Here is a 17,712-nt window from a genome sequence, read left to right on the forward strand (position 1 = left end):
GCATCTTCAAGAGACTCTTCATTTTTTTACTCTCTATTTGACTATCTATTTACGTTTTCATAAAGACTACACTCTATATATAGCATCTCAGTCCAACAGACTATCTATCTAATTTGGCTAGTCAGGTGGTAGTCAAATTTAGCTAGTGAGAGAGACAATTTACAGAGTCAGATAGCTTGTGAGTCAGATAGCTAGTCTGTTGGAGATTTAATTTACTATTGAGTAGCTAAAATTTGGCTTGACGAGTTATTTAACTAGTCTTTTAGAGACGCTATAACATCTTTGATAACGTAGCAACGTTAAAAAGAATAGCCTTAGTAACCGTTGCTCTTCCCAAGTTCCCATCATTCGCTCCAAATCCTCCACGGATACAACGGGCGCGTGGCACCTCATTTGGACCTTTCCTGAACACACGACAGCGCTAGCGCAATGGCAGCGGAGTGACGAGGAGAAACGGCCACCCACAAATTGTCCAAAGTTGGACACGTGAACCTCGACTTCTGGATTCACTGCTGCTAGTCAAACAAGGCACCGGTTGGTCATGCTCATCACCTCAGACGGTCAGACCGCGGCACGCATACAAATGGATCCCAGGTCCCAACAGACAGCGGCACATGATAGAACAAAGCAAACATCTGCAAACTGTAATGGCGGCTCCAGTAGGTGCCAATGCCATAGGAGCGGGCGACGAGCTGCTCCTGCTGGGCACATGGTCGAGCCCATGGGTGATCCGAGCGAGGGTGGCGATGGGGCTCAAGGGCCTGAGCTACGAGTACCTCGAGGAGGACCTCGGCAACAAGAGCGGCCTCCTGCTCCGGTCCAACCCGGTGCACAAGAAGGTGCCCGTCCTCATCCACGGCGGCCGCCCATTGTGCGAGTCGCTCGTGATCCTGCAGTACCTCGACGAGGCATGGCCGACGGCCGGTCCTCCGCTCCTCCCGGCCGACCCCTACGACCGCGCCACGGCACGGTTCTGGGCGGCCTACATCAACGACACGGTATGGTAACGATACCATTGCTGGAGCAGAGCAGGATGCAGGCCCGGAAGTCAGAATCACAGTTTCCTTCTTTTTTTTTTCTTCTTCTTCTTCTCCCTGTTTGTAGTTTTTCCCGGCGTTCAGGGCGCTGTTCAGATCGCTGACGGACGAGCAGAGAGCGGAGGCGCTGCGGAACGCCCTGCCTGCGGTGGAGACGTTGGAGCGAACGCTCGCGGAGTGCTCCGCGGGGAAGGCGTTCTTCGGCGGCGACGCCGTCGGGATCGTGGACGTCGCGCTCGGGAGCCACCTGGTCTGGATCCGAGTGGTGGATGAGGTTGGAGGCACCAGCCTTCTGGACGCGGCCAAGGTCCCCGGCCTGGCGGCGTGGGCGGAGCGGTTCTTGGCCGTGGACGCCGTGAAGAAGGTGATGCCGGACGCAACGAAGGTCCTGGAGCAGTACAAGGGGTTTCGGGCTAAATGGATTGCGGGCGCCGGTTGTACCTGAAACGTACGGTATGTATGTGTACCTCTACTTGATTGGAGATGCACCCTGCTGGATACGTTAGGGTTTGTTCGATACATATGGATTGGATAAGATTGGAAAAATTGAGAATAAGTTTGATTTATTTGAGATTCAAATCCATCCAATCTCACTCAATCCATATATGAATTAAGACCTAACCGAACAAGCTTGAGTTGGTCAGTCAGTCCTCCCTCCTAAATCTCTACTACTTATTAAGGCTGTAAGGGTAGCCTGCCGTTCTGCCTTCGTTGAATCTGGATCGTCCATCACTGTTGTTCAATCTAGATCGTCCATCGCCACACTAACCTGTTAGCCGCGCTCTCACCCCGCCCCCATCCGCGCGCTAGGTCCACGTGCTCGCTTCGCGCAAAAAGTCGACACAAGTTAACAATAACAAGAGCTGATTATACAAGCTAAATGCTTCCTCTGTAGCAGGAAGGTTTATAAGTTGCTACCGCAACCTTTGGCTGACCGATATGGTACAATATATTTGTGCCGCGGTAGCCTCCGTGGGCTGAGTTATTTGGTTAACGTATTAGGCCCATCTATCAATCCCTACATAGCAAAGTGGGCGCCTGGCGTGGCCAATGTAGCCCCGCCTCGGCTTCTCCTACGCGTAGCTGCGCAACCGCGGTGTGGCCGGGCATCTCGGACGCCGCCCGACCAGCCATGCCCCCGCCTCGCCTTCCCCTCCGCGCATCCGCACAGCCGCGGTGTGGCCAGCCGTCTCGGAGGCCGCCATGCCCCCCGCCTCGCCTTCCCCTCCGCGCATCCCCCTCTCCAAGCCCGCGTCCACAACCGCCGTCGTGGATTCGATGTCGCCACTGCAAATCTCCAGCCCCAGTGGATGCACCAACCTCCTTCCCCCGTACTTGCCGTCGTGAATGCACCGACCTTCTTCCCCCGCAAAGCTCCAACCCCCAGGCCCCTGGTCGTTCTTCCTCCCCGAAGTCGTCGCCCCCATCCGCCTCCCCCGCCGATGGGACCCACAGGCGGCTGCGGATCCGCACGCGCCGCACATACCTCCACACCGACAAGGATGGGGTGGGGGGTCTCCCTGCGTCCGCTCGGCCGCGAGCCGGCCCTGAACGCGGTGTGGAGGGTGCACATGGCCCTCCTCCATGGCGCCGCCTACAACTGGTACCTCGCTCGGTCGGCCAACCAATAGGAACAGCCCAGCCACCGCGACATCTTCTCTATGCTACGACACGTGAGACCTAGATGTCGTCATGTGGAGGCCCATCAAGGTTGCCCCTCCCAACTGCAATCCTTGTCATGCTGGTTTCTTCTCAATTGCAGGTACTTTTGTTCTTCCTCCTCTCCTCCGATGAAAGATAAATAAGAACTGAATGAATAAATAAAATAGACAAAATGGTTGGGGAAAAACATCGGTTTCTTGCTTACAGTTTATTTTTTCATGTCTACTACTCGAGGGAATTGTCCATGCTTATGTTCCCTTGTTAATGCTAACATGTCAAATCACATTTCATCTAACTTCAAATGTGTGTAATATGTACTTACTCTAGAACAGCCTATTCGGTTAGTGATTAAACCCTTGCATTTTCACTAGATCTGTATCTATCAATTGCATGTATTCTTTGACTTGAGAATCTTCACATTTTGAGCTTTGTTTAGGTAAATGTAAACTGGTTCAAAATCTGTGCGATTACAGGAGTTTCAACTCATTGTACTTGCCGTTTAGGCCTTGGCCTAAGCTATACACATGTTATCAAGTAGAGTTTCTTAGTCTATGTTGCAATGCAAGTGACTTATATAATGATCAATTAACACATGTTCTTGTGAGTAGTGAGCATGTTTAGTTGTGTTTGTAGATTCAAATCATGGTACCATCTATCTATCCTGGGTTGGTCTACAGCTGCAACAGTATGATTGGATTGCTGCCAAGTTAGTAACTATCGACAATTAAAAAGATTTACACCGTTCAGTTGGCAAAAACTACTTTAAATTGCTTATGACATCGTAAATGGAACTTTATTCTATTTTCTGTAAATGTCGTATCACTACAAATTGAAATGTTTTTAATGTGTGTTCTGTAAACTTTGTTGTGCATTTTTCTCATGTGCTGCAGTTCAACAATTTTTTTTCAATGTAGCAGGCAATACTGGAAGTTGTTTGTTCAATATGTGTTCTTCTAGAATATCATTCAATATGCATTTATGCCCTGAAACCATTTTTATATGCATTGCTTTAGCATACCTAGATCCAGTTCGAGGTGACCTTTTCTATTCTTTTATGCCTTTCCAGAAAGGGTGAAATTTTTCCACATTCCACTACAAAGTTGAATTGTATTATTGCATAGTTTTTTTGGTCGATCCGTGCTCACACCGTTCCTAGCTCCAGACTTATAACTCCCTCACTTTTCTGGACGCCTGTACTCCACTCCACTGTTTTTGTTTCGCCAAAATTTAAACCTGATCGCCATACCAAAGTAGAAATTAGCATAGCACTGAATTGCATCTGGCTACATTAAATAGCAATTTAGCCAACTGGTCAATGATCACAAGGCTCACGGGGAAGGAGCCACGGAGATCATCCATTCCAGTAACAACTAAAAATAAAGCAGTAATCAATCTTGGTCAGTTGTTTTCTCAGGCAAACAATTAACCGAGACATTGTGGAATTATAAAATTTCTTCTTTCTTTAGTAAATTTACATACTATAAACTTCTACTAATATGTTTTACCCTTGGCATAAGCTGGTTTGCCGCTCGTACAACAATGACTGTCTTAGTTTGAGAAATTAGTTATGGAGCTCATGCCAAAATACTGGGAATAGTGCATATGTTTCATCAGTTGATGATTTGCTTGATGATGAACCTATTGTTGATACAAGTGTCACTACTCAGCAAACTTATCCTACCATCAACGCCATGCAGGTACCAAGCCTATGAGCTGATCCATGCCAGATAGGCCATGCTTGGTGCCACTGGCGCTGTCATCCTAGAGGCCTGCAACAAGTTCGGCGCTAACCGTGACCCTTAGGCTGTTTCGTTCAAGGTCCTAACCACCACCTCTCAGAATTATCATACCACTTCAGTAGCCTTTTCCCTTTCTCAGATAAATATAGGAGAATTGTATGTCATTACGTTTATTTAAGAGCAAAATAGAAGACACCAAAGGTTTCATATTTTTTAATTGGTAGAGACAGTGTAGCAGTACTGTAATCTGAAAGTATGATCTAAAAGCTCATGGATGGTGTCTGTCACCTGAACGCATGCAGACTGATACTAAACTACTCTCGTGTGGGTGCGGTCGAGATCCACAGGTCGCGGCTTCCGTATTCGATGGCCCCAGCTTCGGTGCCCGGGCTCCGGTGCCCGTGATGCTCCTAGGTCGATTTGACGAGGTTCATGGGTTATACGCGCCTCACACAAGCATGCGCTGAATTTCTCGCTTTGGGTGTGTATGGTTTTCCCAGGTGAGGTCCAGATCCAAATCCAATGTTCGTTGTTTGCATGAGTAAGGCATATAGGGGCACTGAATCGAAGTGTCAAGATGCAGTCTCGTCTTTTTTTCTAATGTGGATAATATGATACTGTGGCAACATAATATTCTCCATCTCTTTCTAATATTAAAGAGCCAAGTATTTCTTTCAACCTGTCTTATTTATCCCATGTCTTATTTATCCCACGTTTTTTCTTCTAAAACTGCTCTCTCCTTTATTCATACCCCCATACTTATATAAGTTAGAATAAATTAATTTGCTTGCAATATAATATAATATATACAAGCACATTTGCTATATATTTTTACAATATTAAACCTATCAGAGTTGTTTTCTCTATCTCTTTTTTTCTTTCCGCCTGATTTTTCCTATCCATTTATTGTACGTACATGTTGTTTCCTTGACTTTTCCATTTAACATTTTTTTGGAAGGCTGAGCTAGAGAAGGTGGATAAAACTAATTTTTTTGGAAGATACTTGAATGAATAAATAAGGCGCCAGTTCAGATTAAAAATTCCCTGGTATGTTCAACATGAACTCTTTTTTGGAGGGCTTTTTTCTATTTATATTAGAGATCTTTGTCGAAACTGATATTGAAAGTTGCCATTGCGAGCTCTTGGTCTCACAGAATACAGATACTAGGCTAGCCGGGCCAAAAGATGCTCCTGATCTTGCTAGACTCATACAAGTAATGTCTGCTTCTTGTTGCTATTATTCTAGGTTTTTTCACCATTCCTCCTATTCTTTAAATTTATAAATTTATAGTTTGTAAAATGTGCAAAGGTCCTTTAAACTATGTAATTACATCTTGTGATGAGATGGTGAATCTGAAGCTATGCCTTTAACCTTGAACGAATGGGCGCACAAGAGGGTAATCGTATATTGAGGTTTAAATGCAAGTATATAATAATAATGCATTTCCCAAATCATTAATTCTGCAAGTGATGAGTTTTTTCTTTCTATTCCCAATTTTCTCTGTGATGTGCAGTTTGGACATTTGAATGCACATCAGTAACTGTGGTTGCATTAATGGTCCAATGGAGAGCAATGATGTGAATAACAAGCTGTCATTTTTGCCCTCTTGTTCAAAGCTTGAAATGGAATTGTGCACTTATTCGAGCATTAATCTTGTAATACAGAAACTATGCACTCATTTGAGCATTCTGGATATAACTTACTACATGTCAAAACATTGACGCCTAAGTTGGTTGCTGTAAGAACTAAGAAACGAAACATTAGTTGATGAACTAAAAGAAGCTTTAGCTGATTGCGAACAGAAGCCAAAAAATATTCTTGGGGAGCAAGGTGTCATAGAAGTAAGGTGATTCTATCCTATGTCTGTGAATAACTAAAGGTTTGCTCCGAAAATTTCTCTGGTATTCAACCCTTGAATAATAGGTCGCTCGACACCTGGATGCAATTACAGTTGTCACTGGGATAGTAGGGTGTGCAGGGATGAAGGTAACACCCCTTCTATTTATCACATTTCTCTTCGTGCTTTTCTTATGTTGGGTGTTCCGAGAACCTAATGTTGATATTTATAAAATGTTTGTGTATAAATGATATTTATGTGCTTGCAATGGTGTGTCTGTCGGTTTGAGGCATGGTTTGCTGCAGATGCAGATGAAATATCTCTGAAGAATTGGGATCACATTCGTGCTATGCACTGGTGCAAAGTGAAAGCCATGATCTAAATAATGCTGTAGATAGAATTATTTTCATGTTATCAAGTAATTATATGCACTGCCAGTATGAAGTCTTGGTCCACTATCTATTTCCATGTGGTCAATATTCACCATAATGCCAAAACATCAGGAGGCATTTCATATCCTTAGTTGAAACAAAATTATGCAGTTTAATTCCTTCCTTCATGAGCTAATGCTCTTCACTCACTAGAAATTATCTATATGAACTTTACATGCAGGGTGATACAACAGTAACAGAGACCAAACTCGAACTCCATAGCAGAGTAAATGATCTTGATCTGCAGCTAAGGAGAAAGGGGAATGCCATAGGTACTTATACAATTGGGTCTGGAGGCTCGTCGGCAACCGGACAGGAAAACAGCAAGGCAGAAGGGCATTGCTCGGTCGCTGGTCCGATGAGTGGCACTGTCAGGGAGCGTGACAGGGGCGACAAATCTAGACCTCCACGTCTGTATTTTTTCTTGTGTTTATGTAATAATCTCGATTGATTATTACTTCACAAGACATGATTTTCTCAATTATAGATACATTCATATTTAAACTTAGTTTACTGATTACATTTTTGTTATGCAGTTGTTTGAAGCCCCTCTTGACGAAAAAGAAATATCGCTACGATATAGCTCTGCTCTTGGATAAGGTGCTATAAATGTATAGCTCTGCTCTTGTTCAAGGTGCACCAAATCCACGTATGCATCAGAAAATTGAACCAACTCGGATGAACTTGATCCCATCATCTACCTGAATGTCGGTCAGTAGTTTGTTGTATGTTTTTACTTCCTATTTTTTGTCCTGTCTTCAACATCGCATGAGCTTTTGATCCATTAATTATCATGATATTTTTTATTACTTGTAGTACATGTTGAGCACAGTTCGCTCACTTAGCCCAGGACAAACTAGATGTTGACTGCTTTGTCTGAATTCAAACACAGTTTCGGGTACACCATATGTTGCTAATTATATGGTTTAGCGAAACGCGATGTAGTACATGTTGAGCAAAATTCGCTCACTTAGCCCAGGACAACTAGATGTTGACTACTTTGTCTGAATTCAAACACAGTTTCAGGTACACCAAACTAGGAGCACAAATGTTACTGATGTTTCTGTTGCCATCATCTTTATTTTGTAGCTTGGTGTATGATAAAGTCGCAACAGAAACATCAAAGAGACAGAACTCTCTATTGCTGACGCTGTTTCGATGATTCAGTGGAGCCTTCTTGCAGTTTGTCTATTTTATATGAACCATGGTCGATGTTACTATTTATCTTTAACTTAATTATTGTTAACAATCAAATACTACATTTGTGTGGATTTGGAAGCAAGTGTATTTTACAGAAAAGTTTTTTGAGAGTCGTTTATATGAACCATGGTCGATGTTACTATTTTCATATAGCTTAAAAAGTTCTTGTACTCATCTTTTTATTTTGATGATGACTGCAATATAACCACTTGTATTTATAGTTTGGGATCATGTGTGGCCTCCAGATTAGGTGCGACCCGGCCATTGGCTAATATGCGCTACCGTTCCGCGTCGGGACCTCTATCACCCTCGATGGAGAGCCCGCCCAACCATGTCGTCCCTGACGACACAGCAAATGCCACCGGTGTAGCCTCCCTCGTCGGGCGCCGCCACCTGATTTGTTTCTTCCTCTATCGTCGTGCCATATCCTCCGGTGGCGATGAGCTACACTTGCTGCTTATGAGGTATGTTGCTTTTGAGCCATGAACCAACGAACCAAATAGGCTCTACTGCTCCTGAGTTTTGATACAACACCTGTTACCTAGGTGCCAGACCAGGTAGAGAGCTAGAGACGATTGGGCACTTGGATTGTTTTGGTTAACTGTTGCAGCGGTACAGATCAAGAGTTGATTCCAGTGTTCGGTGCGCTGGTGATGCACCTCTGCACCGGCTTTGGCCCCGAGGCGCTACCGGTTGGGATACGGTGGACCATGGACGAGAGGGATCCGGGGTGCTTGTATGGAGATCTGGCTGAACTGCCGTGCTGGGGATTCTTCAGTCTCATTGTACATCCACTGCTAGGCGAGGCACGATGTCGACGTGCTGGCGTGCTGCTACGGAAGGTGTTAGATATATGCAACAATCTGATATTCCATACTACCTTAACCATGTGGAGGTAAGGATAGATTTTCTATAAGCAATTGCTAGAATGCCATACATCTACAATTATTGAGAAGATGACCATTTACATTTACAATATATACTTCTTTTATGCAGCTTCTCGAAGCATGTGAGTTTCTATGTTTATTGTTGAGCATGATCTCTTTGTTTTATATCAATGCTAGGTTCCTGGTAACAAATAGATCTCTAAACTTCTTATTTTTTTTACACAGATTTTCTTATTTTCTTCATATCTAACCGGGAGAGCTTGCTATCCTGCACTTGAACTGCTTCTGCATTTTTATAAAATTTATTTTAGTGATTCATTGCATCAAGAAAACTATTACTTGTGGACAGCCTGGGGACATATGAGTCCTTTTAAGTAGATGTTGTTATCTGCTCATACCATGCAATACTTTTCCTCAACAAGTGGTGTTGTTTTAAATACTAGAGTAGAACTACATCCATGAAAACTATCACTGCTCATATCCACGACAAAGCACCAGTGAACGTGTGTGCGACAAGGAGGGACCGCCTGCTGTTCTGAGTCCAACCAACTAGACCTACAACTGAAAGGTATGCTATATATATAATATGGTGCTATTTTGACGTGATCCAGATTGTTATTGTAGGCCACACACAAAACAGGGACCGATAAAATAAAACCATAATTACTTCTGATTCTGAATTGAAAGCATTACATAGCTTCGAAGGTATATACTTCCCTTTCGATTCTTTGGGCAGTTCAACCACATTAGCTACTCCATCCTTAGATTCTAGAACTGCTCATCATTCTCTTCATCCAGGTCAACACCTTTATCATCTCTAATTGTTTTAGCGTCTTGATGTCATTGTACTTGTGGACAGGGGCTAGCTTTCTTTGTGTCATTGTACTTGTGTACAGGGGCTAACTCATGTAATTTCAGACTCTCTGGTATTCTCTATTACAACATTCTCAGGCTAGAGCACGGTGTTGTTACCTAATCCTTTGTTTTATTTTTTTTACCTTCAAGCTCTGGAATTACATTCTCCTTAAGCAAAAAAGGAATGCCACTGTAATTCTAGAAACATTAGCACATAATCCTATCTTTTAAAGGGTTATACCTGGTTCTTCGTGTGCAATCTTACCAATTTTTGCATGCAATTGATCATTTGTTTCTTATGCGGTTATATCCTCTTTTTCTTCAAATAGCCTGTACGTTTGCTGCCAACTTAGTCTCTTTGTCTCCATTGTAGATCATGGCCAAGGTAGCCACATTTGGATTTGGAGGACCAACTAAGGTACTCCTGGTGGCAATGCCTTGAAGTTTTATGCTTCTGCTCGCTTGAACATCAAGCGTATTGGTCTGGTAAAGAAAGGCGTGCATGTAATTAACTAAATCATATGTTTGGCATTTATCTGATTAGTTTAGTCTTGTACTTTAATGTGTGACATTCAGTACATTCATAACGTAACTTTGATTTAACAGAGATATACATGTCTACATGAGACCTATTTAACGGAGCCAGTACTAGACACATGTAATAGGCATCTACATGTGTTGTCACTCGACAATTGTAAATGATTAGTGAATTTAAAATAACTGACTCTACATATGCCATATTGGTGGGGTGAGCGCTTGTGCAGACCAAATGATCACTTTTCAAAGGTAGCAGCGGCAGCATGCGTATGCCATGTAAGTACTGAACTTCTACATATGCTCGAATGATTGTGCATGATTTATTGGTTACTTTTTATCACGGTACGAAGTCTGTTATGCTCCCAGCTATGTGTACTGTCATGTATAAATATTTTTGTCAAAAATAATTATTTTGCATAAGGCACCTTTCTCCCGAACGATTTGGAAAACACATGTATTGTGTTGTGCTTCCATGTATCCTCTAGAATGATGTAATAGATTACTACCTTCTTATGTAATACTTTATTATCTGATATTTTGTAATATTTGTATCTTAACAAACTAACGTATGAATTTGGTGATTTTTTTTATTTCTATGGCATAGTACGAGCACATACATATATTATTTCAAAATGAAATATTGTGATTGCAAGCTTAAATGTATTTTTTGTATAACTAACACATTTCATTTTGTATACCAGCTGCATGAAAACTCTTATTGAGTTGTTCGACAGTATGCCGCACCGGAATGTCTTGTCGTGGACGATGGTGTTCGTGGGATACACACAAGTATAATTATAATTAAGGTCTTGTTTGGGAGCAAGAGTATTGGAGGGGCTTGAGAGGACTGCAATCCCTTACTTCCTCTTCATAGTTATTTTTATGAAACACCTTAGGTTTTGACCAGACGACAATGAAGATAACATATCTTGATCCAAATGCACTGATGAAAGCAATAAACACGCGACTCTACTCTAAAATGACATGCTGATGATATTATTTTGTTAAATATTTCATGACACTCTTTTGCATGGAAGCCATCTTCTCAGAGGTGCTAATTGAATGGCAAACACTTTATATTAAGGCTATGAGTTTAGGATAAGGTTATCGTGGTATTATATGTTTCCGTTGCAACGCACGGGCACTCACCTAGTAAATGAATAAGGTCCTTAGTTAACATCAGTTCAGTTTTTTTTATATTTGGACAAGTGTTTGGTATCATGTGTATTTTGTCTAATAATACATGGCACTCCTCGGTCTGTTTGAATGGAGAATGCCGAAAGGCCTCCACGGCCCCTTGATTTTTCTATATTATTAAAGCAGGAGGGAAAACTGCTCCCAGAAACGTCCACGTCAGCGAAATTATTTTGGCCGTTGGATTCAATTCGGTGCGCCGTGTGTAGATTCTTCTATCAGCAGATTCATCTCTCTGTGTTTTCTTCTTCCTTCACAACATCTCGCTCTCGCGCTGTCTCCTCGTCCCCCAGAACTCCACCTTCCCCTGCTCGCCTGCGTGCTCCGGCAACCTTCCCCTGCTCGCCCCCGCTCACCTGCGTGCTCTGGCAACAACCGCTTTCGGACTTCGGTTTCCCTCCACCGGCGCTCCAAAGGTAACCACGCTTCCTCCCTCGCCCCCTCCGTCCACCCCACCCCCTCCACCGTAATCCGATTCCCATTGCTAGGGTTCGTCGTGTTGGGTTGGAGTAAACACGGCAGCGGCAGCGGCTCTTCCCCCTCCCCCTCATCGGATTCCTCATGCTGCGATTTATTTAGGGTTTAGGGTTCGTCGTCCGATTCGTGTGCTTCCCATTTTTCCCCCAAAGTTCTTTGCTTCTGCAACATCCGGTGTCTTCCACATTGGAGCTCCATGTCTCCAGAACTCCGTTGTGTGATGGCTTCCACATGCCGACGGCCTCCATGGGGAAAAAGCGGTGAGTCTTCACTCCCATCGTCGTCTCTGCTTTGGACCATACGACTTCCCGGTCGAATCTGGCGCCGCCCTTCGCTCTTGCCCGCTGTTTTACACCTGCTCCAGCCTTGCAACGGCGCCCCCTACCCTTGTCCCCGCCCGTGGCCCCGCTGCTGCTCCAGCCTTGCAACGACCAGACGCCTCGCTGATGGCTTTGGCTCGCCTCGGACGGTCTTTTCCGGCCGCCTCCACCGCTCTGTCTACCGTCCACCGGCGCCCAACGTAACACCTCTGCCCACCCTATTCGCTCGTTCTAGATCTCCATGGATTTATGCAACCGCACCCGGTTCCATTTCGGTTTCAGAGGCTACCATGCCTCTGTTTCCCGACCCTTCGCTCCAACCCACACAGGCGTATGCGTACGAGGTTATTTGGTTGATGCTGTGATGGCCTGCTTCAGCTAATCTGTTCCTGTTTAAGTCCTGCTTACAAGAGGAATTAGTGACTTCGGTACACCAGGTTCGAAGTTGTAATGAACAAAAGGTAACTGCGGGGTAATAGCCTAGTGTCTTTATTTTCCATTTTAGTTCTATAAGGCAAATTCACAGCCAGCTAGTCAGCTACCTCTCAAAGCTTCTGTCAAATCTCCGAGGACTCACCCCCTTTGGAGATCTGGCGATCTGGGAGCAGAAATACGAGTCCGAAATTTATCACCAGTATTATTTCTAAATTGCTTTCTGCACCACTCCGGTCATATCGCTTGACAGAATTATTCGCATATCTATCAGTGCATTCCCTTCCATCTTCACCATTTCTGCCATGCTTATTTTCCCTATCGTAACCATAAAGAAGTCTTCCTTGTGTCAGACGGTAGAATTCTCCAGACCTTGGTCGTCCTTGGGAGTCCATGACATCAAATCTGTCATTCCGTGAGGTAATTCTCAGAGGTGAGCTTCTCCTTGAATACCTTTTATTATGATCATCAGAAATATCCACTGCTGAACCATTCCTTCCATCAACCCATGTCGAAGCATTCTTGGAGTAAGTGTTGTTTCTTGATAGTGGACTGGAACACATAGCTCGATCATCATATCCAGGACCAGGTTGTCTCCGAGGTGAAGCCATTCTACCAATTTCACCTTTAGTCATGTGATTAGGTGGAGATCTACTATGCTTCCATAAAGTTGAACCTCCATTTGCCATGATCTTGCCTCTGTTCCTAGGTGCCCAATCATGTGGGGATCGAGACCTGGACCCAGAAGGAGATCTGCTGTGAGCACGGGAAAGGTTAAGTGATGCTCTAAATGTCGGGGTGCCTCGTTGTCTACTGGACAGCGAGCAATGGACAGAACTCAAATTTGCATCAGTAGTATGATTTTTCTCTATTTCAGAACCATATCGACTGGACCGGTTACTATTTGCACCAAAAGGATTAAGTTTCTGATTTATCTCTGCCTTATTTAGCTCGTCTGTTGTGGTGACTTTTGCTTCTTGCTGATGCTGATTATGCTTCCGGTTATGAGCCACAAAACAATATTGATCGGCAACCTGTAGTTTTGCCTCAGTTCGTCGCTTGCTGTCTCTGTTAAATGACCAAGAATAAAGTTTAGTACTTCACACAGTAGGCATCCAATAAAACAGTATCATAATTCCAAAGGTCAGTAACGCAAACAAACACCTTCTAAATCTTTTCCGTTTGCTGCAGCAGCCATGAGATTCTCCTTGATCTGTTTGCGCCATTTATTCCTCTCTTGAACAATATCTTGACTATTCCCGCTAGTGAACAGCGAGACATATTTCTCATTCTTAGGGAAGAACTACAAATGAGTTGAGATATAGAAGCTTTAGCTCAGGATTCAAGCAGGTACAGATAAAAAATGGTTGATTAGAACCTCCAATATAATGCAAAGAGAATGATACATCACAGAAAACAAAGTTGTAATGATACATATATGTCATATCATCATGGGCAGGGTAGTAATGTAGGAAGCTTACTCTGACATATTCAAGATCTTCTCGCAATTTTGACAGATTATTGTTGACACCATCACCATTTGAACGTTGTTGCTTCTCGAGTCGCCTTATCATCCTCTCAATCTTCCGTCTCTCCCCTGCTTCTTTATCACTCCTATTTTCCAGATAACATATACATAAAAAAGGGGGGATGCTCTTTGTTGGCTTCCTGCTTCTGCGTATAACATACTAATTTCGCTATATAATATACGTATATACCTTAACTGCGGCATCTACTGATTTGGATTTTTTCTTCATAGTAGACCAGGATAAACTGGAGTTCCAAATCGTAGTCCGTGTCAACAAGTTCAGTCTCACCAATCTTATCAGGTCATCTCAAGTCCAGTGACTCATCAACCAGGTACTTTGTACACACTTTGATACTTCACCATCAATATTATCCAATATTCCAGTTCATGCACATATGTACAATTACAACTCCATTTTTTCGTTTAAATTATGAAACATTGCATGTGCTCCTATACAATTGTGATTTTATTTTTTTCGTTAGAATTATTAAACACTGCATGTATTCCTTGTTTTGCTGGTACAACAGTATATATTTATATACCGAAAGATCACTATATACTTGATCTAGGTATATATACTTACATATTATTAGAAAAAAAATGTAGGTTCAAAACGTGAAACGATCCAAGTTGCTACATTATTAATGTATGAAAATTAATATCGCTGATCCAAAATGGAACATGCTGTTTCAAACATCACAAGGAAGAGGAGTAAGCGCCTTCGTACCCTGTCTACATACATCACCCAAATCTAAACGGAAAAAAGTATCATCCATGGATTGTTATGCTCATACAAGAATTTATCATGCCAGAACAAATCAGTACATGTTGCGCCCCATCGTCTGTACCTCCTGTGGAAGCTCGTCGCATACGTAGACAATTGTTGAATGAGAGAAGGTTAATATCCTCAGGTAGCGTGACCATCTACCCTTTTAATTTTTTTTTTAAAAAAGGAGACTATATAGGTACCTAGTGCTAAGAATATAGATATACTATGTTAGGTGCATTCGCATCCTCTCAACAAGCCTCAACATTACAATGTGGTCACTTCGACCCAAATTTTGTTGAAGCGCTCAAAGGTATGTCTAATTCTGGATGTAACCCATTTTTTAAATAAACTGTACTTACTAGCTGCACCTAAACAAAATTTACGGATTTGAATAAAAAAGATGGTGAAGACTGCACCTAAAAGAGTTTATAAATTTGAACATAAAGGTGGACGGGAACAAAGGAAAAAAATATTTTAAAGTAATTCTTTTAAAAAATATTTGCTAATACTACTTTGTGTAAACGAAATGCAGCTTCTTACCATGCTCGATCTTACTATGGACCGCCATGCTACCAATGTACCCACTGTTCTGCTCTTTTCTGGTATAATGAAAGAATAGGATCGTCAAGTGGAAATCGATCAATTGTTTACAATAATTGTTACAAAGGTGGCAAAGTCCGTCTTCCTCCTTACAGCCCTAGACCTGAACCATTGTTATCACTAGCCCGGTTTGATGGCGATTCGATATCTAAATCCTTCATGCAAAATATCAGGCAGTATAATTGCTTGTTTGCATTCACATCTATGGGAGCCCATATTGATAGGTCAGTGAATGATGGTCATGGTCCTCCAATCTTTAAGATATGCGGTCAAGTCCACCATCGAATAGGATCATTACTGCCAGTAAACGACCAGCCTCCTAAGTTCCTTCAGCTTTATGTGTACGATACATCACATGAGGTCAACAATCGAATAAACTCTCTATCCACTGCTGATGGTCCTACCTCTTCTATACGACAAGATATTGTACAAGAATTATTAAAAATGTTGGACGTGCACAATCCCTTTGCTAAGAAATTTAGGCTTGCCAGGGAAAGGCTTAATGAACACACAAATGAAGAATTTATCATCAGAATTATTGGGGCTAGAGGAGATCCTGTGCAGTACAATATGCCAACAACCGATGATTTAGCCATGCTTGTTATTGGTGATTTCTCACTTGATACCTTCAAACGAGACATTATTATAGAGACAAGAAATTCGGAATTGAGGCGTATTTCATCATTGCATCCAACATATATGGCTCTCCAATATCCACTTTTGTTTCCATATGGAGAGCGTGGATTCCAAGTTGGTGTTGCATATAGTGATACAAGGGTTAGAGGAACAAATTCAAGGGCTCATATAACCATGCAAGAATACTATTGCTATCAATTTCATTACAAGGTTGGCCAGCCAAATCCATTTCTATCTTATGGGACACTATCAAACCAGGCTAAGGTCGATGCTCGTGCCTGTATTGATGAAAATAGACTTATGTATATTCTAAATAATCAAGATAAATTACGAATGGAAAATCTTCAAGGCATATCAGATGCTGTTAGTAGAGGCTGCATAAACGGTGACGAAATGGGAAAAACAATCGTACTTCCAGCATCACACATTGGTGGACGACGATATATGATACAAAATTACCATGATAGCATAGCCATCTGTAGAGTCCATGGTCCACCCGACTTTTTTGTAACATTTACATGCAATGCAAAGTGGCCTGAAATTGTAGATGGTCTTCAACACTCTGGCCAGAAATCTCTTGGAAGCTCACTGACAGATAGGTGTCAAAATTACAAAGTTCAAAAGGACGAAATCAAACATATTTACAGAGTTCAAAGCTGAAAGCTGGTCTCTTTTGTATGGGCGTATGGCTCATGTACCCATTTCATCTTCCAAGTCAGGCTCTCAGGTTGTGTAAGTATATACTCCATTTCATACATGGACAAACTCAAACTTGGAGCACCTGACAATGCATAATGTCTGTCTTCAGATTACAACCTGTGATGATTGACCATAGGTTTGCCATGAACGATAATCTGTGCTGCCCCTTTCGAACAAAAGCCTCCCTCTTGTCTATTTAGTCTGTAGTTGAACTATGCTTCCGGATGAATGGTGATAGAGTGTTGGATGGTTTGTTTTGGGCCTTATTTTTTTGCTTGCTCACAGATGGATCATGATGGAATGTTGGATGGTTTGTTTCTGATCCTTTGTTGCTTTGATATGCTGATATGTTGTGGTGGTCTGGTGATGAAGTTTTTGGCTCCGCTTGTGATTTAAATTGTTGCCTGATGATCAGTTAATGCTCTTCAATCTGTAGTAGTTCAGTTTTCCTGTATAAAATGCTGCATTGGATAGTAGTTCAGTTTAACTGACTTAGTACCTGCTTGCCGTGATCAAAGGGAAAGAGAAAATAAACATATAGTATGTTACTGTTTCTATCCTTTCAAATAATGTTCTTTCTTTTATAATCCTGATATTGCATTAAAATCTTTAGTGTTGTCTATACTAACATACTACTCTCATTTATATACAGGTATGAGGTTCCATCACTTTTGGTCCTGAGACTTTTATGTACATATTAACCTGATGTTTAAACCTTCCTAGAACGGTGTCTATGCAAGAAAAGCTAGGTCACTTTTGATCAGTAGACTCTTATTTGCACCTTGCACACATAGAAAAGACCCCATCACTTTTGGTCACAAGACTTTTATGTATATATTAACCTGATGTTGAAGCCTTCCTAGAACTATAT

General features: G+C 42.4%; 2 protein-coding genes and 1 long non-coding RNA gene across 14 annotated transcripts; 2 read left to right on the forward strand and 1 right to left on the reverse strand.

Annotated features, from left to right (window-relative positions):
* Window positions 1-507: 507 nt before the first annotated feature.
* LOC100280815 (glutathione S-transferase GSTU6) lies at window positions 508-11,171 on the forward strand. 12 transcript variants are annotated; one of them, XR_563480.4, is made up of 10 exons: window positions 508-998; window positions 1,105-1,490; window positions 4,397-4,517; window positions 4,786-4,938; window positions 5,397-7,117; window positions 7,244-7,418; window positions 8,153-8,371; window positions 8,453-10,153; window positions 10,256-10,462; window positions 10,888-11,171. XR_563480.4 is itself a non-coding variant. In XM_035965841.1 (3 exons), the coding sequence occupies exons 1-2, from the start codon at window positions 615-617 to the stop codon at window positions 1,480-1,482; spliced, it is 762 nt and encodes a 253-aa protein (XP_035821734.1). In that variant the 5' UTR covers window positions 508-614; the 3' UTR covers window positions 1,483-1,490; window positions 4,397-4,709. The 12 variants fall into 12 exon arrangements, 2 of the variants coding, with proteins under 2 accessions (XP_035821734.1, NP_001147207.1); XR_002267849.3 differs by having other exon boundaries at window positions 8,453-10,135; XR_563483.4 differs by having other exon boundaries at window positions 8,453-9,362; window positions 10,023-10,462.
* A 557-nt stretch (window positions 11,172-11,728) lies between these two features.
* Window positions 11,729-15,042, forward strand: LOC103651316 (uncharacterized). The gene is made up of 3 exons (XR_002268480.1): window positions 11,729-11,796; window positions 14,372-14,469; window positions 14,950-15,042. It is a non-coding gene; the product is annotated as an uncharacterized lncRNA (long non-coding RNA).
* On the reverse strand, window positions 12,669-13,879 carry LOC118476754 (uncharacterized). Its single transcript, XM_035966423.1, has 2 exons — window positions 13,774-13,879; window positions 12,669-13,677 (listed from the first exon to the last, which is right to left on the reverse strand). Exons 1-2 carry the CDS (start codon window positions 13,833-13,835, stop codon window positions 12,735-12,737), a joined length of 1,005 nt encoding a protein of 334 aa, XP_035822316.1. The 5' UTR covers window positions 13,836-13,879; the 3' UTR covers window positions 12,669-12,734.
* Window positions 15,043-17,712: the final 2,670 nt, after the last annotated feature.

Source organism: Zea mays, chromosome 3, assembly GCF_902167145.1.
Source record: "Zea mays cultivar B73 chromosome 3, Zm-B73-REFERENCE-NAM-5.0, whole genome shotgun sequence".
In the NCBI taxonomy this organism is placed as follows: Eukaryota; Viridiplantae; Streptophyta; class Magnoliopsida; order Poales; family Poaceae; genus Zea; species Zea mays.